The sequence below is a fragment of the Tamandua tetradactyla genome, chromosome 17 (assembly GCF_023851605.1).
Source record: "Tamandua tetradactyla isolate mTamTet1 chromosome 17, mTamTet1.pri, whole genome shotgun sequence".
NCBI classification, from domain to species: Eukaryota; Metazoa; Chordata; class Mammalia; order Pilosa; family Myrmecophagidae; genus Tamandua; species Tamandua tetradactyla.
Window position 1 is genome coordinate 48,177,464 of NC_135343.1, and position 20,759 is coordinate 48,198,222.

The window sequence follows — 20,759 nt, forward strand, 5'->3', positions numbered from 1 at the left end:
TATAGACTGATTAGGACTTTTCATTGGTTCATTAGCAAAATCGGGCTCCCAGTCCTAGTTTTCCCTTCGGGTCTTAAGTCACTTACTCATAATCTTCTAACAGGTTTTTGTTTGTTTGTTTTGTGTTTTGCTTTTGTTTTTGTTTTGTTTTTAGGAAAATAACGCTTGTTGGCAAAGGAATGTTGTATATGTTGATAATTCCAGGAGATCCAAGTTTTAAGGTATCAAAGGACAAAAAGAGAGAAGAGTAAAGTACAAGCTTCCTTTGGGGAATTTTAATTTGCCTTCCTGCCCGCTGCCTCCTGAGAGGGCCTAAAAGATCTAGCATGTTCCTTCCACACCTTCCTCTTTCCCCCCTTTCCCCTTACTTTCTTCCCCCACTTCCCTACTCCCTCCAAGATCCAAGTGGGTTGATAAGAAAAAGAATCAACCCCATTTTAAAGCTTCAAGCTCTAACAGAAGCCCTGTTGTCTTTGCACCTATGTCTGAAATAGCCTATCTCAGAAACACCTTGAGGAGGAAAGGTTTAGAGAGGACTTGGTCTACTATCCCAGCCCCTGAGAAAAGCAACATGAAACTTATGTTCAGTCCCCAGGCCTGGAAAACATGGGAAATGCTAATGACTTGATAGAAAATAGCCTTTCTCTCCTTTACTGCTCCTCTTGGGGTATTTTTGATCTTTTAGTGACCCCCGGCAAGTAGAAAAAGGCCTCAATATTCTTTCCACAACCCTCCCAACCCTCCCAAAGCTCTCATAAGCCTTAATGTACCAACGAGGCAGCCAAATCAAACACATTTTTACTTGTACAGGAAAAAAATTCTGACTCCTTGCTCTTAAATTGAGTTAATACATGTGAAGGGAATTAACATATATTAAGTGCCTATATGCACCATATGAAATATTTTCTGTTTATATCATAGTCAGCAACTCACAACAATTTAGCATGACCAACCATCCCTATTTGTCCAGGACTGACCCATTTTTAGAACAGAGAGTCCCATGTGCTGGAAAACCCCTCAATACTGGGCAAACTGAGACAACTGCTCATCCTACAACAATCCTTCACTCTACAGATGCTGCTCAGACTCCAGGGCCCACACACCAGGTAGGACTTGGCTGATCCTGTTTCTCTGGGAACAACCATATTTCTCAAGGTGCTTGTAAGGACCCAGGGCCCAGGCCCAGCCTCCTCTTCCATTTTGAGAGCATTACATAGCCACCTGTATGACTGGGACAGATAGATGTTAAAGGTCAAAGAATATAAAACTCCTCCCCGAATAGCCAAATCTCATGAGAGTCTGTTGCAACCAAATCTCATGAGACTACTAAAATGTATAAGCCGCTTCTGGGCATGCCTGTCTTTCTCTTTTCCTCTCTTGGCTTTGGGCAGAATGCAGACTCTCATCTCCCAACCAGCCACTACTGGGAAAGCCCCTGTCCATAAGCCCCTATTAAACTCATGAGTAATCATCTGTCTAGAGTGTTCTTAGGTCTCAGGGTTGTGCTGGGCTGGAACAGTGCTCAAAATCCCCTCATTTCCAATGCCCTTTCAAGAGTTTCTCAGAGCCAGAAAATGCACTTTTTTTCCAGGGTAGAAAGCACAGTTCTTACCAATTCTCACCACAGCATGATGATTCTACTCATCACACAGGCTCTGCTTGATAACAAAAATTGAGTGACTGCTAAATATCAACTTCTAAATCATATTCACCTGGAGTAGGTGTGGAGGTAAGGAGAGTGAGAGAGAATAAATTTGCTATGGCAAATTATTCCCTACCTACCCATTCCCAGTCTTTCTTACCCTTCCACCAGTAGGTAGCATGGCTGCTTGGAAGAATGTACTTCTCAACCCATGTCCAACATGGCGGCTGACCAGGGATGCCTTATGAAGGAAAGCAGTATGGGTGGTGGAAAGAGCATGCACAGGCTTTGCAGTCAACAGATCTGGTGTCACATCCCAGCTTCACTGATTATCAGCTTGTCATGCTACATCTCTCTGAATTGCAGTCTCCCAATCTGAAGATGAGGATAATAATGTAGCCCTTTTAGCACTGGTGTGAGGTTTAATTGAGAAAACAAATGAATTTCCCTTTCTTTATTTCTGCCAGCTGCCGCCCATAGCTAATTTCTACCCATCATTGAACACGCACTTCAGGTGCCAACTGCTTGGTGTTGATCCCTGGGTCCCACCACTCACCATACTTGGTCTGAGTGAACCTCCTTGTTGCTCCTCCATGTCTCCTGGGCAGACAGCCACCACTGCACTGCCACACCATTTACACATATCTGTTTAATGGGCCTGTCTTCCCCAAGTGTGAGAGTATTACTCTAAGTAGCTCAAAGCTAGTCCAGAAGACAACACTGAAGTGATAGCTGGTTTCCACGAACCAGGCATGGAGCCAGCCCATATAGGGACCAGGAGACCTGGGTCTGGTCTCTTTCCTGCCCCTGGCCCACTATGTGATCAAAGACCCTTGGCTGGGGTCACAGCAAGGCCCTAACAAGGTTCTGTAGGCTTTGTAGGTGGTTCCAGAAAGTACTGAATTTCTTTAGGACCATGGATCTTTAACCACTCTGTGAGGTACTCTGTGAGACCTAAAAGAAAAATTGACACATAAGCCCCATTCCTCACCTAGTATGTCAGGATCCCTGTCAGGCAGCTGCCTTGACCTGGTTAGGAACCCCAGTTAAGAACCCCAGAATATGTTTTAAAGGCACTCTTCTGAGTCTCTCTGGAAGGAATAAAAGGGAGTTATCTAGCCTTTGCTTCGCCTTTATAATTATGATGATTAACACTATATGTTTATTTAACAAAATTATAATGATCTACCATTGCAGAGTAGTTTCTCAGGTACAAAGCCCCCTCATATACCTTGTCTTGCTTGATCCTCACCAGGCCATTCAGTGAGGCAGGACCTAAGGGGTTTCCCTTCAGTCCTCCATCTGCACGGGCTGCTGCACCCTTGGGCCCAGCCACATCTAGCCCCTGCCCATGCAGCCCCCCGCGTCCTGCAGGACCCCTTTTCCTCCACAGTCAAGTTCCCACTGGTGCTTTGTGGCTGGGTCTGCTGGGCCCCTGTTCAGGTGGGCTCACAGAATGGACAGGACACTCAGAGAGGAAAAATGCATGCAGGTGGGTACTCTACAGCAAGCACAAGTGGGAAATTCAGGCAATTATCCAGGCGATGCAGTAAAATTATTTCTGGCATTGTTTTAATTTCTTCACCGCAGGTCATCTTCACTAAACACATAATGCGGTGAGAGTAGAGCTTATACCTTGATCGGACATACACCACATCACTTTCCTTGAGAGAATTGAATGGGTTGAGGGGTGAGCCTTCTTCCACCCTATGGAGAATGGGGCAGGAATAAGTTCAGCCCAGGTGGCTACAGAAGAATCCCCATGGCTGTTCATTTGCTGGCAGGCTTTGTGGCTCCTTAAACCAGTGTGTTTGGAGGAATGATCTGGAATGTATTCTTAGAGGTAAATTCTATTTGATGCCTTTTTAATTTCATGTTTCCCTTCTGATGACAGTCTTTAAAAAGATTTATCAGATAGAAGGGCAAAACTTTGCAGTTTTACAATTCATAATCAGAAAACATTTTCATGGAATATAATCCCAGTTAATTAAGATACCATTTCTCATTTAGAGAGAAGAACAGAACCAATCAGGTCGGGATTAAGGTAATTCAGAACACAGGGGTAAGGAAAACATTGTCTAAATTTTAGAACTGCACCTATTCTTTGAAACCAAAGGAAGAAAGGTTTATTCTGTCTGGAACCTAAATTTTCTGTAGCACATAATCTAACTCAACCTGTCTTAACAGCTCATTTGAACAATCGAAACACAGGGAACCCAGTATAAGAATGAGGGCCGTTAATCTTGTATAGTTTAATGTAATGCCTGGACACACCCTAGAATATATTAAGCAGATAATCAAAAAGTATTGGCAAAGTCCCTTGAGGAATGGGAGAAAAAATATGAAACTACTAAACTTTACCACTGGGAAACCCCTGATACCGAGTCAAACATTAGGGACACCCAAATCAACAGGCCAAGCCCTTGATCTTGAAGCCTGCTCTTGAGAAGCTTATGTAGGTAGAGGAGAAGCTTAATCTACCTATAGATATACCTAAGAGTTACTTCTGGAGGTCCTCTTTTGTTGCTCAGATGTGGCCTCACTCTCTCTAAGCCCAACTCTGCAACTGAAATCATTGCCCTCCCCTCCACGTGGGACATGACATCCAGGGTAAAAGTCTCTCTGGCGGTGTAGGCATGACTCCCGGGGATGAATTCAGCCCTGGCACTGTAGGATCAACAATTCCATCCTGACCAAAAGGGGGAAAAGAAGTGTAATAAAGTAGTAGTGGCAGAGAGATTTCAAATAGAGTTGAGAGGCTACTCTGAAGGTCACTCTTATGCAAGCTTCAGTAGATATTGCTACCTATTATACCTTGCCAACCTCCAACCAAAGCCATTCCAGCCAATCCTAAAGAACACCTAGGGCAATTTATAAGATTCTACAAAGGTTCCATGCACTAGGGTAACTTTCCAGAAGGCTACAACCTCCAGATGGGTCCCTGGACCAGATAAGTTCTGAAATCTAGAGGGTCCAGCCGCTCCAGAATATCAGCTAGTTCCATCTCTCCTACTCTTTATTATTAGCAGCCCCTTCCAACATGAAAAAGCCAGAATGGGCATAGCCCAAATACCCCTAAAGAGTGGGATAGAAAGATCAAAGGTGATGGTGGAGTTATACAGAGAAGGTAGGGTTTAACAAACGAATATGATGGCTGAATCATTATATTGATATTTCTTTTAGTCTCCAGTATATTTGAGCAGCTGGAAGTGAAAAAACCCTAAAATTGTGGAACTGTAACCCATACCAAACTCTGAAATCTGTTCTACGACTAATTGTTGTGCTGTGCTTCGAAGTTTATTGCTTTTTGTATATGTGTTATTTTTCACAAAAAAGAAAAAAAAAGTTGATTGTGATGATAAAAAACTGTTTAGCCCTAAAAAAAAAACAAAACAGATACCGTTTCTCAGTCTAGGATATGTGGCCCTTGGACTCTACAAATGTGCCAAATGTACACAGGAATCGAAGTTTACTTTTAAAGGCCTCGCTGTACTCCAGCTTGAGAAGCACGGCCCGACACGCTGTGTCCTGTTGGGCTCTCCTGTTCTCGCTCCCCTGTTCCACAGCACTGCCTGGGATAAGCCAGCAACACGCATGTGGTGGGAACCAGGGAAACAGCAGGCCATGGAGGAAGGGATTTGTACCTGAAGAAGTCTACATTTTCTCCTGCTCAGTTCCCAGTTTAAACCAACGTCCCCTCAACCAAATCAGAACCGACCAAAACAATATAAGATCCAGCAGACGTAATGGCTTCCATGATTAACCTGTGCCTCCTCCAAGCCCTGTTGGGGGGGATGACGATGCGCGGGGGGAACCAGCACTAAACCACTTCCTCTTCTCTGGCTCAGGAGAGACTGAGCAGTGATCCTGCACTTGCAAAAGGTGACCCCATCCCTAGACATGGGGGAGGTAATGGGATGACAGCAGGAGATGCCAGAGACCATTTCATCCAGAACCAACATGGAGAGCAGCTCTTCCAACATAGCCCCAGAGTCCTTCCTCTGCTGCTCTAGAAATTAATTCTGGGCTAATTTTAAAAAATCAGTCTTTTCCTTCCTGTGGAAAGAAAATGACTAATCTTAAGAGGAGTGAAAAAATCTGGAATCCTTAGAGCACAATTGTGATATTTTTATTCTTTCTAGGCTTTACAGATGTTTCTGGGGACATGATTTCACCCCTTGCATATCCCAAAATCTGCATAGTAAGCAGTATTTAGTTGGTTTCCACTATATAGTTCCACTTTCTTAGCAAGGCAAAATTTGTTCTTCTTACCATCTAAACCTTCAAAAAAATTTCAGAGACAGTGACTGTGTCTTATTTAGAGCCCAAATGGGAGGAGATGTGATGCATGTCCTCCCTAGTTCCCCACGTCTGCCCTATACAACTCTTCTTGTTGGAACCAAGTCTACCAGGCCCTGTGGCATTTCCAGAGTAAATGTGTCTAAGTGAGAGATGGCTTAATGAGCAGTCCTGTGTAGAAGTCCAGTGTAAGAAATGGATTCTGATTAACACACGTGTGCACACCTGCATGCACACAATGCTCAGCAATAGGAACCCCGGGGACCAAGAGAAAGCAAGCCATGTTGTTGTGTATATTGTGCCAAACACTCAGGTTTGTTATTGGTTCTTAGAGCAAAGGTGATGTAGCCACAGGAATCTGGAAATGGGAGAAATAATTCTGAGAATTAAACCATGAAATCAACACAGAATGGATCGGAGCAGAAGTCTCAGAGTCACTAGAAAGAGATGGAGTATTGCAACCTAATTTTAAGGTGAACCTGAGAGGGGAGGCTGCTCAGCAATGGAAGCAGAGCAGATGGGCCTGAGAGCTCAGGCCACACCACGCGGGACTGCCCCATTCTCCAGAGACTCCCTCTGCCCAGCCGTGCCCCTTCTGGCTCTACCAGCAGGACCCACCAGCAGAATGGCTCCCCAGAACACATCCTCGCCCTCAAGGAACTCACAGGCCCGGCTGCTGTGATCCGCACTGTTGTCTCGGCTGCTTCCTCTGCTCTCCGGGCCAGCGGGTTCCTGTGGCAGCCTCTCTGGCCGCAGGCACCAGTGGACTTTTTGCAGGCCTGAAATATGTCCTTTCTGGTCTCTTTTCCTTTGTTGGTAATTGGAGACTGGAAGCCCAAGTTTGAGGGAACAGCAGCCTGTGGACATGGCATAAAAGGGGAAGGACGTCGAGTTACTGAAAAATGGACATTTCATTTTAAACGTTTCTGTTCTGGAGATGGAGCCGCAGAAGCAAACCAGAAGACATGGAATGCCTGGACAGGACCATTTCCCCAAGGCTTGCGTTTGACAGAATTCCACTTCCAAACCAACTCTACAGTTGCTGCGAGGGGGTACTCTCCGAGTTCAAGTTAGAATCCTGCTGGAATGAGCAGAGCTCACGTCTTTCCATTCGTGCTTGTCCAGGGCAGCAATGACCAGATGTGGCCTACGGCACGTGCTCTGGGAGAGAGCCCCTCAGTGGATCACAGATTTACTATGAAATTCCAAGCCATCTCTTTGGTTGTTATGGGAAAATAGACACCCTTCTATTGATTGCCATTTCTCCTAACAACCAAGCACTACTTAGTCTGCTAAGCAAATCGGTTATTAACTATTTCTCAAATTAGCTTTGTAAACTAAATTTTCTAGAACCAGAGTTACCAAGTATTCTTACTCAGGATTCCACTAAGAAGCCCAATCTCTATACAACCCTGGGTACCACATAAAGCCCCTACTAGTTCTGTGTATGAAGAGGCAGTTGGAACTCCCTTAGCTCTTAGAAGGGACATTGTGTTACCAGTTTCTCATCAGTGTCATCCTGAGTGGGTCATGATTTTCAATTGTTACTAGTCTCTCGTTTTTGTTGTTGTTGTTGTTTTAGTTATAAATTTCTGCTAGGTTAGCTTTAGGATGCATGCCTTTTGTATGTTGTGGATTGATCAATTGATTCTACAATTACACCAACAGTTTCTTTTAATACCAACATCTTTGATTTGTAATTTTCTGATATCAAGGATTTCTAAGTCACCCACATGCTGACTCTAAAGCTATCTGCCTCTCTTGGACTTTATACTTTGTTTTCTTTTCCTTTTTCTTCTTTTTTTAATGAATAAACTGAGACTAGATGGGGTAAGTGAGTTGGGAAGGTCTTTTGCCCTGCTTAAGTGCATTGCATTAAAAATGTTTAGGACCCACTGGTCTAGAGTAAGTTTGAATCTGGAATCCCAGGATGACAATTTGCCCAAGGACAGGATGGTCAACAAATACAGATTATTATGACTATTTTTGAAGCCCAAGAATGGCAATTGACACTTGAAATGCCGAGGCAGACTAGGAAATTACATTTGAGGTTCTCACATCAAGACCTATGTTGATTTTTTACTTTTCTGGATGGGGAGCTGCCTCTCGGTTCGAATTCATGAAATGTAGATGCTGAATGCCTGGGCATTCATTGGCTAGATATATTACAAGGAAGCCACACCAAAATGAACCTTGGGGAAGTGTGTCTAAGCCTTTTAAAGAGTTGCTAAGTATCTACTGTTCAGCTGGTGCATTGTTAGGCACCAGGGAGCCAAGTTCCCTGGCCTTCAGTGTCCAACCTCTCTGCACCCTGGCCCCACCTTACAAATCCCCTCATCCCCCTGCATGCTCTTTGGTCCCAGTCTCTCTTGGGTAACAGGGTAAATAGTGTCAGGTGGAGATGTTAATGATGTACAACTTTGTTTCCTATATCAAAATGACTGGTGCCCCTCCTTCCTTCTCTCCCCTCCTCCCAGCATGGTATGGCTTCCTTTGCCCTAGGATGAGCTGTAATACCAGGTGTGGTAGTTAGATTCAGTTGTCAACTTGGCCAGGTGAAGGCACCTAGTTCTGTTGCTGTGGACATGAGCCAAGGGTAGGTGAACCTCATCCGTTGCTGATTTACATCTGCAGTCAGCTAGGAGGCATGCCTGCTGCAATGAAGGGCTTTGACTTAATTGGCTGGTGCTTAAATGAGAGACCGCAACTAGCACAGCCTAAGCAGCTCAGTATTCCTCATCTCAGCACTCGCAGCTCAGCCCAGGCCTTTGGAGATGCAGAAAGAAGTCACCCTGGGGAAAGTTGTTGGAACCAAGGGACCTGGAGAGAAGGTCAGCAGAGACCATCATGTGCCTTCCACGTAAGAAAGAACCTCAGCGGAAAGTTAGCTGCCTTTCCTCTGAAGAACTAACAAAATAAATCCCCTTTTATTAAAAGCCAATTCATCTCTGGTGTGTTGCATTCCGGCAGCTAGCAAACTAGAACAGTTGCATTCTGGCAGCTAGCAAACAGAACACCAGGTAAGCCCTGACCACCAGCATTCAGATCTCTCTAGTTCCGCTGCAAAGACTTAGCATATTGAGGTCTTCTAATGATGAGTTCCTATTCCACCCTTGAAGCCAGGAATGGAAATGAGAAGCAACTGGTGTATCAGAGAGGCCTCTACTGAAGAGCCGACTGCCCTGGGTACTCTCTGGTTTTTCTTTTCGTTTTTCATTTATGAGCTCTGTGGTCAGACATCCTGCCTCTTAGCTACTCAGTGTCCTCATCTGTAATGTGGGAATGAAAATCCTTTCTCTACTGGGCAAGGTTATTGAGAAGATAGAATGTGATCATTTATGGAAACATATTACAGCAATTGTAAGGAACTGTACATGTTATAGGGGCTATACACATTATTCAAGAAATCAGGGGCGATGGGTGTCAGGGAAGTGTTTTACTGTCTGCTCCAGATTTAATCTGTCCCATCTTTTCCTGGCTCCAATCACGATCACCAGAGCACATACACTTGGCTGGTGAACTGTGGGGAGTGGCTTGTCCTTACCAGAGCCTGAATCCTCCTTCCTGAGCTCCACGAGACCTCCCCTCTCACAGGGACCATCTCAAAATGACCTTACCTTCCTGGTCACGACACGGCCTCCTGTAGTTAGCAGGGTCCAGCTTTCTTACCCCAGGCTTCTCTTCCACCTTCATGACTATAAAATAAAAGATGATCACAACCTCAAAATGTATTGGAAAAAAAGAGTAGGATTTCAAGGAGAAATTGTCAAATCCACAATCACAGTGGGAGATCTTACAACAGATTTTTAAAATTAAGCCTAAAGAAGACATGAACAAATTGAAGAATATTATATATATATATGTAATATACACATATATAAAACCTCAAGCAAATAGAAAATGCAACTCAAACAGAACATTCACAAAGAGAGGACAGATAATAAGTCACAGAAAAACTTCAGTAAGCTTCAAAGCATCTGTATCATATCTCTGTAGAAAATACATGTATTCGGAAAGTAAAAATAATTTAAAATCATGAGTTTGATAGGAAACCAAAATGGAAATTATTAAATATTTATAACTCAGCGTTTGCAACTACTATATATTGAAACTTGACAGATACAGGAGTACTTAGAGGGAAAAAGCAAGAGAGAGAGAGATAGAAAGAAGGAAAGAGAGGAAAGGAGAAGTAAAATAAACGCGATAAACATTTAAAGAAGGTAGAAAAAGAACAAGAGAGAAAACCCAAAGAAAGTAAAACAATGGAGCTGTAAAAGATAACAGCAGAAAATAATGAAATAGAAAACAAGTAAGCATAGAGATGATTAATATATCCAAAGGGCAGTTATTTGAAAAGATTATTAAAATTGGCAAACCATTTGCAAGACTAATTGAGAAGAGAATATTCACAGGTAATATTAAAATAAAGAGAATCAAAAAGGAAGTTAACAAAATATACTAGAGAATTTAAAAATTATAAGAGAATGACATAAAAAAACTTTATGCCAATAAATTTTAAAATTTAGATAGTATAATGATAGCTACCATTACTATGTGCCAGGAACTGTTTTAAGTGCTTTGCATGTACAGTCTAATAATACAATCTTCTCAATAGCCCTATGAGATAAGTAACATTAAATATTTCCATTTTACAGATGAGGAAACTGAGGCAAAGAGAACTTAAGGTCTACCCAAGTGGAGGAACTGAGATTCAAACTCAGTCTGTTTCTGGAACTCTTGCTCTTAGCCACAAGACTTTGTGTGCTGATTTAGAACTGTTAATGTACTTCAGAGAGCCACGATCCTCTGATCCAATCTTGTGGGTGCAGACTTACTGCAGATAGGCTATTTTGATTCGAGTATCTCCATGGGGATGTGGCCCTGCCCACTCAAGGTAGGTCTTAATGAGTTGACTGGAATCCTTAGCAGAGCCGACACAGAGGGCAGAGAGATAAAACTAGACACAGATGTTTGGAGATGCTTGGAGACAGACAAAAGCTCAGAGAGGAGGCCACTGGAACCAGGAGCTGAAAGCAACAAAACCTGGGAGCAAAGGGCCAATAGACATCATTATGTGCTTTCCCATATGACAGAGAAACCCGGGATGTGATCGGCCTTTCTTGAGTGAATTCATCCTCTTGTTGATGCATTAATTGGGACATTTTCACGGCCTTAGAATTGTAACTTGTAACTTAGTAAATCCTCTTTATAAAAGCTAATCCATTTCTGGTATATTGCCTTCCAGCGGTATTAACAAACTAAAACAACTATTAATTGGAAATTTTTCTAGAAAAAAGAATAGAAGTGATCAAAAGTGATTTAAAAACGAATAGAAAACCTGAATTAACCAATAACTACTAATTGAAATGGTTGCGAGAAGGCACCACAACCAGCCATTTATTGATAATTACTGAAGCTGGGTTATAGGTACAAAAGGGTCATCAAATTATTTTTTCTTCTATCGTTATGTTTCAAAATTTCCATAATGAAAAGAAAAATAAACATCAGAGCACGTTGTTTTATAAAATGTTTTACCTGTAACTTGAAGGATTAAATAATCTCCAATTTATGCAGCATGGGTCTCAAAAACAAAAAAAAAAAAGAGGAAATTGGAGGAAGTAGGTATGTCTGATGACTAGTATGCCACCTAGGGCTGAAAACCTAAGGGTTAGTTGAAAATCTCTGTAAGGAGCCTGCTGCTCCCCTAGGCTGAGTTCCCTAGAATGCCCCTCCCAACCCAGGACATGGAAGGGGAGGATTTAAGTAAAGCTAGTTAGTCCTTCAGCTCCCTGCCTACTCGGCTCCCAGGCTACTTGCCAGGCTTGTGTCCTCCAGGTGGGAAATGGGAGGACCTACATAGTCTGGTATTTTGGGAAACTTTAACAAATGACTGGGGCTCCACCCGATTGTCTGCTATGAGCCTGCACTCAGCAAGCTCAGCCTGTCTCCACTGCGCTGCTGAGCAGCTGTTCAGTGCTCCATTCTATCATGTGAACAGCCAGCCAAGCCTCATCCCAATGACAGAAAAGGAAAAAACAAAGAGGAAAAGAGAAAATCCTAGGAAACAGGAGCAACATAGACAACAACAACAAAAAACATTAAAAAAAAAAAACATTTTTTTAAATTACATAATTAATATCCTCGAGTAGAGATGAAAAGACATTTCACCCATGAAAAATAAAAGCAGAATGTCATAAACCTGGAACTTCTAAAGAATGAGAAAGAACTCTTGGAAATTTAAAGTATGTTAGAAGAAAAAACAATTCAGTAAAAGGTCTTATACATAAAGGCTGAAGGAGTATGTCACATAATAGAACACAAATACAAAAAGATTTGAAAAATAGTGAGAAAAGATAAGTAAATCAGAGGCTCAATCCACAAAGTCCAATATCAAAGTAAAAGGAGTCCTAGAAAGAGAGGTCAGAAAAAACAGCGAGGGAATTATCGAAGAAACAACCTGAGAACATTTTCCAGAACTGAAGGACTTGAATTCCTGATTGAATGTGCCCACTGAGAGCTCAGAAAAAAACATATAATTTTAAATGAACCATTCAAGGCACATCATCATGAAGTGTTAGTACATCATGGATAGAGAGATTTTAAAAGGTTCCAGAAGAAGAAAAAAAGTAACTTAGAAAGAAACAGAAATAAGAACTGGCATCATATATCTCAATAGCCACAGTGAAAACTATAAGACAGTAGATCATGCCTCTAAAAGTGAGAAAAAAATTATTTCCAACCTAGAATTCCAGTCCCAACCAAGCCATCAACCAAATGTGAGGGTAGAGTAAGGTCATTTTCAGACATGAAATGTCTCCAAATTTTACTTGCTATGCAGCTTTTATCAGAAAGTATTTGAAGGAAGAGCTCCAGCAAAAGTGAGGAGCATCTCAGAAAGGAATATGGGATCTGGAAAATGGGCTTTACCACAAGAGAGATTCAAAGGAAAGTCCTAGGAGGAGAACTATGCGGGTGCAGCTAAGAGCAGGAATTTAGAAGGCTCTGGGCAGGTTGTTTCCAAGAAAACACATGGATCTGATAAATTATTTTGATGTGTTTATTTTGGGAGTGGTTCTAAAGTTCTATCAAGAATAAAGCATCATAATTACGAATTACTGATTATATATGTAGAATGGAATGATCAAATGCTAAGAATGTGTTTGTTATATTTTTAATGTTTGTGTTTGTTGTTATAATAAAAAAGAATTACAACATAAAAAAGAACAAAGCATTAGAGAAAGGAAAAATAATAATGGTACACTATGTCACTCAATTGTGCACAATATTTATATCATCATAATAAATAAAAATGAATGTTAATTTTACCAAAAATTATGAAACAAGCAAAGCTGGTGTGATGGATTGAATTATGTATTACAGTTTAGCCATGTTGGTCTTGATCTTTTTGGAGTACATAGCTCCAAGCCACCACAGTTAGGAAGAAAAAAAGGGAAAACTGGCATTTAGCAGGGTCTGCTACGATGTCCAATACCCATTCCCTTCCCTTCTTGCCTATTTAGAGAATTTCATTTTGTTCAGGTAGAGACACAGGGTTCTCAACTGCAGGTAGACACTTTCCCCAGCTCCAGGAATAAATTGTAATCTTTCTAAACTCTTCATGGTAATTATGCTGCCCTTGGCCAGTAACTGATTTTAGGAGTAGTCATGTGACCTTGTTCTAGCCAACGAGATGGAAATGAAAATCAACTGGGTAGAGTTTCCAGGAAAGCTTTAATTTTGCTAATTTAAAAGTGACAGGCTGAGCTGGGGTACACATTTTGCCCTTACCCTCCCTTTTCCTGCATGAATCTTAGACTTGAGATTTTTAGATGAAGCAGCCATCTTGCACTAGTGATGCGACAGGCAGAGGCTAAAGAAGAGCTGAAGGATAGAAAAAACCTGGGTTCCTGATAATATCATTGAGTTCCAGGTTGCTTATCTCTGTCCTCTTGTTATGTGAAAAAAAGAAAATCTACCATTATATATTTAAACTGTTAACCAAGTCTTATTACTTTTAGCTGAAGGTCTTCCTTACTGATACATAATGGAATACTTTATAGCAATTCAAATGAATGAATTAGATCCTTTCGTATCAACATGAATAAATTTCAAAAACATAATGATAAAAAAGCAAGTTGTAAAGACAAGAAAAATTATGTTTATATAAAATTTTCAAACACTACCAAGATTGTTTATGGCTACATTTATAAGTAGTAAAAGCATAAAATCATGCAAGGGAAGGTTATCTTTGTGGAGGGGCAAGGCATAAGGGTGGTGTTTTAGCTGAATCTCTGATATTTTGGATGGATTGAGATATGGAAATGGATATGGATAAAGATATAAAAATGAAGCAAATCTGACAAAATGTTAAGGTATATTAATTCTGGGCAGTTATATATGAATCTGTGTTGTATTCTATAAGTTCAAAATATTTTATCAGTAAAAGCAAAAATGCTTTTAAAAAGGAAATAATAAGAGAAGTCCCTCAACTATGAGATACTTATCTCAGATAAAATGGGTCACCTGAGCACTGAGCAAAAAGAGTGACGGGGGGGGGGGGTTGTCTCACATTTTGACATGTCATTATCAAACTCTGGAATATGAAAATGAAGGAAAGAAGGATCCTGAAAACATCTAGTAGAGTGAAAAACAACAACAATCAGACCACCCTTAATGAATAAAACTCATACTAGCAGCAGACTTCTCATCAGCTAATGTATGTGGATAATAGAAGCTGGAGCAGTGACTCCAAAATTCTGAGAGAAAATAATTTCCAATCTAGCATTCTATACCCAATCAAACCACCAGTCAAGAGTGAGGGTAGAAAAAATTTCAGAGATACAAGAAATCATTTTACTTCTCTCATTGCCTCTCCTAGGAAGTAACGTAAAGAGGGTACCCAGCATGAACCAAAAAGGGAAAGAAAATGGGATGCAGGTGACAGTGGAGCCAACCAGATGACAGCAGTGCCATATCCCTAGCAACAAGTAGTCCCCAAAAGAGCTAGAAAATGAGGCTTCAGATGGAGTCGCCCAGGAAAAAGACGGAATGCAAGAGATTTGATACTGTCCCTGAAATTTTGGAGGAAATTAAGGAAGGGACAAAGCCAGAAGATGCAAAGAAAAAGAAAGACAATTAGACACAGCAGGGAAAATGTTAAACTCTGCAAGAAAAAAAAAATGTAATTATGGCACATAACCAGAGTGTATTACTTTTTTTAATTAACTAAAATCAGTGGTGGGGCAGGCCATGGTGACTCAGCAGGCAGAGTTCTTGCCTGCCATGCCAGAGACCCAGGTTCGATTCCCGGTGCCTGTCCACGTTTAAAAAAAAAGAAAAGTAAAAGTAGTGATGATATATCTATATTGGGAGGCTAAAGAAGAAGAGATGAGTATGGTGTGAAACTTAAATATCCACCTATAGAGGGTGTGGTGGATTGAATTGTGTTATCCCAGTCTGGACATGTTCTTGGTCTTAGTCTGCATTCTGATGGGTGTGGACCCACTGTAAATAAGATCTCTTCAGGATGTTACTTCAGTTACATCAACCGATTGAATCAGGTTGGGCTTTAATCCTGATTAACTCAGTCCTTTATAAGTAGAGTGAAAGTCAGATGGAGAGAGAAGTCATAGGATGCAGCCAGAAGCTGAAAGTCAACAGAACTCGGAAGAGAAAGGAAAAGACATTGCCATGTGCATTACCATGTGATGGAAAAGCCAAGGAACTCCAAAGACTGCAGGCAAGAGAGAAGGTATGGACCCTAGGAGGAAGCAAGCCTTCTAGCCACTGAACTTGTGAGCCAATAAATTCCTGTTGTTAAGCCAACCTATTGTATGGTATTGCAGCCAGGAAACTAAAACAGATGGCTAATATCTAACTTTGACAAACTGACCTTTTCTGAGTGTTTTGTCCTGGACATGTCCTTCTGGATTTCCCCATTTACCCAGATCCTCCAAATGCCCTTCTTCGTCTAAGAAATTCAGTCCTTTCTCCTGGTTTGGGCTGCTATACTGTATGTCTTAAAGCCAGTAATCCTCTGCCCCAGGCTGCTGTAGTTTGGTTGTATTCTTACAACCTTTTAGCTGTCCTACCAGCAGCTTCTACTTCCAGAAGTAGTTCTGGGACAAGAGAGACAGAGGTAAGCATTCATATTCAGTCCTTCAGGCTTCTACTAGTTGTACTCGTACTGACAAACATTCACCCCAATATACATATAAAGATTATTCTGCTCCCTCCAGAACTGGGACCGGGGATCCTCACTGGGATTACCGACTAACTCTGAACTAAACTGGGGAGGGGCTGGGGGAAGAGCCAGCAGAGGCACCATGAGATTTTCCTACCATTTTTAGGTGGCCTTTTTCTGATGCTCTGCCAGTAATTGCAACCCGCTAACAGTTTTCTAAAGCTCTGAGAAAGGTTGTTATTACCAGTTGTTGCCTGTTAGTAAAAAATTCTGTGGAAGGATGGAACTTGGGAGCACCTCATTAGCATATCTTGGTGTCATCACTCCTACTCAGAGGCTTCTTAAAACTCAGATTAGTAGGTTCCACTCCCAGTTCCTGATTCAGTAGATCTGGAGTGGGGCTGCAAAATCTGCATTTCCAACAAATTCTTAGTTGATACTGATGTTGATAATCAGAAACCACACTTTAAGAACCACTGTCCTAAGGAAATTACTCCCAATTGATATTTTCTATTAAATTGAATTACCATACATGGATGTTATGGTTTGGAGCTGTACGTGCCCTAGAAAAAAATGTTCCTAAACTTAATCCATTCCTGTGGGTGTGAATATTGAAAGTAGTACCTTTTGATGAGGTTACTTCAAGTAAAGTGTGTCCCACTTCAATCAGGATGGATCTTAATCCAATTAATGGAGTCCTTTAAAGAATTTATAAAAGTGGAATGAAATTCAGACTGAGAGAGAGAAAGCCAGAGGTAGTGGTCAGAAGCTGAACACCAACTGAACTGGAAGAGAAGGGAGAGAACAGGAGATGCCACCATGTGCCTTGCCATGTGCCAAGCTAAGGACCAAGGATCACCAGCAGCCAGATCCAGACCACCACAGTCTTCAGGAAGAAAGCATCGCCTTGACGATGCCTTGATTTGGACATTCTCTTAGCCTCATAACTGTGAGCTAATAAATTCCAATTGTTTAACCGGACCCATTTCATGATATTTGCTGGAGCAGCCCAGGAAACTAACCACATGGAGTTGGTTTCAAATGAGCTTCACATACATAAAAATACCACTCTTTTTAATTTGAACTGGACCCTGTTAACTGACATGCTCAGCAAGAAAGCATGGGTAACATCAGGTTGGGTGATAATTTTTTGAGAGTTTACATCTTCATTCTCCAACATGGCATGAGAAATAAAGAGAAGCTGAATAATAGATGCCCTCTTTCCTGTAAAAACCACCTCTAAGTGCCTTAGGTGGGACTGACTCCACTTCTCCCTACCCTCAAATAGGAAAAGCCTTGTGACCTAGTTTGGCCAAACACTTTCCATTCCCCAACTACAGAGATTTGGTCAGGGCTGATGCCATGCCCAAAGCTGAACCAATCAAGATTTTCCCCAGGACATTTCTGCTTGATCCATCCAAAAAGACTTCCTCACTTCAGTTGCTCAGCTGCTAATCTACTATTTTGCCTGCCACATGGAGGGAAGCATCTGAAAGAGCAGACAGACTGATAACCTTGTCACTTCCTGAGTCAGTTAACCTCAGACTGGCTTCTCAGTTGCGAACCAAAATATTCACTTTTTTCTCCCCATTATATGCTTGAGTTGGGTTTCTGGCACCTGCAATCAAGAGTACCTAAGTGGATTAGGGTTTTCCAGAATGTTTTTAAGGCCTGAGTCTTTGATATTTGAAGATCTATGGATTCTCAAATTGGAGGAGATAAATACAGAATGACAATCCAAATACAAGTAGAAAGGAAAACTATACACAGCTACAGAACTGCTGAGGTAAACTAGCTAATATTCCAGCAGATGCCTGTCCCTCAGTGCCATACTCGTCCCCTCCAACCTCCTCTGTGCTGGGTTCCAGATTCTCACAATTTGACTCTGCCAGACTGGGAAGGAGAAGTGGGGGAAGCTTCCAGGCTGCTACACATCACCTTCCCAGAAAACCATCCATTTGAAGGGGAGTGTTGGCCATGTGGAGGGTGTTGGCGTTAGCTACGCTCTGATCTGCCCAGATTGGTAGCTGCACTGCCCACCATAAAAATTCCCCATCATGAGCTGTAAGAATCACACTGAGCTTATTTTTCACAAAGGTGACGCAGGCAGGGAAAAGAGGAGGGCCTTTGACGCAAACTTAGAACTGGCACCAAATTCTTAATGGTCAGGGTCACTAAAAATGTAAAACATAATCAAAGGGAGAACCTTCAACAGGAAGAAGTTCAAATTAGTTAGATTTCCTGGTATAGGCTGTAACCTCTGGAGTACCTATGGGTGCAGAAACAGGGGAGGGTCTGCGGGTCAGGCACAGACACAACCATCTCGGTGTTCTGTTGTTTGGTGCACGAGACAGCCACCGTTTTGTGTTCAACTAGGCACCCGTTCTTGCAAGATAGTGAATAAATTCTTTTCTCCTCGGCAATTAGATGAGCATTCGTTCTCCTTCAGGTGCAGCATTCTTTCTAACAGAGCTAACCTATGAAACAGAATTTCTGTTTCCAGCATTTCATATAATGTATATTAGTTGATTGCCAGATGTTTGGCTTTCAAAATCTCATTTAATCATCACTATAATCCAATGAAGTATGTAATTATCACCCCTGTTTTATAGAGGAGAAAATGGGGATTCAGAGATTTATTTAATTGTTCTGGGTCACAAAACCAGCCCTGGTGGAACCAGGACTGTAACTGAAGTTCTCTTTGGTTTTCAAACCCATGCATTTGCCACTTCCTTGCACTGCTCCAATAGAATAGGTACCATTTGGAGGACTGTTGGTTTTAAGCTTATATATAAATGACAACTCTTTGAGTGGGAAGGTAAATCTATTCATGAGCATAAATAACTATTAAAGTCAAGCAAATGCTTGATGAAAATGAGTTAATAGTTAAGAATAGTTTAAAAGATTCTCTTTTAATAAAGTTAATTATCCTGAAAAAATACCAAATTAAAGAGAATCTATTTCTCCTCCTGAGTGCAATCCTTTCTTTATCCAAAATAATATAATAAAAAAAACATAAATAATTCATTGAGCAATTACCATTTACCAGGCACATTGCTAAAAACTTTACACGTTACTTTACTTAATCCTTAAAATAATTCTATGAATTAGGTATTATTCTCCTTGTTTCATATGAGAATTTAAATTCGTAAAAAGATTAATGACTTGCCTAAGGTCACACAGCTAAAAAGTGTTGAGATTCAATTGTAATCCAGAGTCTGACTCCAGATCTTTCTCTTACTTTCAGCAGCTTCTACTTCTTCTGGGGTCCAGGCCTTTCCTGAAATCTGTCTGAATTCCTGTCCACAAAACTCCCAGTAATTTCATAATAAATCCCCCCTTTTCTCTTAGCTAGCTTCAGCTGATTTGCATTTCTTGGATCCAAAAAAATATTATCCACTACAATATGTCGCCAAAGGAGTTGTGCTAGCAACCGCTAAGCAGCGAAAAGAACTTCTAACAGCAATTTTTCCTGCTGCCAGCCCCTCCACTGCCCAACTAGCCCACAGTTATTTTTTTGTCCATCTTTAGATTATAGATCACCTTGTGGGGAGGGATCAGACCAAATTCTTTTCTGTCTTGGGCCATTTAATTGTCCCTTTCCACCTCGTCGCCCCTGCCACCAGTTTGGAATCATATCTGGTATCCCTGAGAATCCAAACCCTGCTGACAAAATGGACACCAGCATGCACACTGGAGAACAGAACCTCAGGCCCCCAACCCCGCAGCCTTCCTGTCCAGTGTAGCAAGAAGGTGGTGACAGAGCCAGCCTTCAGGATGCACCGCACATAGTGACCATCAGGGTCTGGGGACTGAATCACCTGCCATCTACCACCAGAACCCCATCCACAAGAGCACACTGATTCAATTCAGCAGATCCTTACTGAGCATACACTTTGTTTCCGATATTTGCACCAGACTTTGGAAACAAACAGAACAAAATAGTTTATTAGAAAAGAAGGGTAAAGTATTGTGATAATTAGGCATCCATGTTTCTGGAAGAAAACTAACTAGAAAACAGGCCATGCTACATTTGTTAATCAGCCTCTTGAAAGCTTTGTCTCCCATCCCATTTTTAAAATGATTTGACCTTAATATCTAAGAACATGGGCCCAACCCAACATATTATCACTGAGCTCTTCTGATAGCCCAAAGTATTTCAGAAAAAGACCTCCCTGAGGACCCATCTGTGATTATTTTGTGACCTGAACTGGCAAGTATTGACACAGGGCCCTCATGGGCTCTAAAAACCTAAGTTAGAAGCCAGAGAAAGGCCACTCTCCCAACTAATGGCTTGTCCATTTATCTCTGCACCTTTCAGACCAAAAAACCCATGTATGCCTCTGGAGAGAAAGAAAAAACAAGCAAACAAAATATCCCTAACTAAACTATCAGTCACAAATCTAGGTACCATAGCCAAACCCTAAAACAAACTAACAAAAAAGTATAATGAAAGGGAACTAGGCATTATTCAGTTTCTATCCCGAGATATTACATTAACAGATTTAATCTCTTTTCCCACAGTTTTCTGGGGAAGATGTAAGTCTCAAGGTTTCTTCCTACTTCATAAATACTTCCTCCAGTCTCATAAATTTGGCAAAGACCACAGAAATTTAGTGTCTAGACGAGAAAGAG

At 41.5% G+C, this 20,759-nt stretch overlaps 1 protein-coding gene across 6 annotated transcripts in view; it reads right to left on the minus strand.

Annotated features, from left to right (window-relative positions):
* SLC4A5 (solute carrier family 4 member 5) overlaps nucleotides 1-20,759 on the minus strand; it is a 121,724-nt gene that overhangs the window by 87,673 nt on the left and 13,292 nt on the right. For all 6 annotated transcript variants that reach the window (XM_077134612.1, XM_077134616.1, XM_077134613.1 and 3 more), the window contains 2 exons: nucleotides 9,559-9,636; nucleotides 6,607-6,798 (listed from right to left, as the gene is read on the minus strand). In XM_077134612.1, the coding sequence (XP_076990727.1) occupies nucleotides 6,607-6,798; nucleotides 9,559-9,634 (268 nt within the window). In that variant the 5' untranslated portion in view covers nucleotides 9,635-9,636. The remainder of the gene's footprint in view (nucleotides 1-6,606; nucleotides 6,799-9,558; nucleotides 9,637-20,759) is intronic.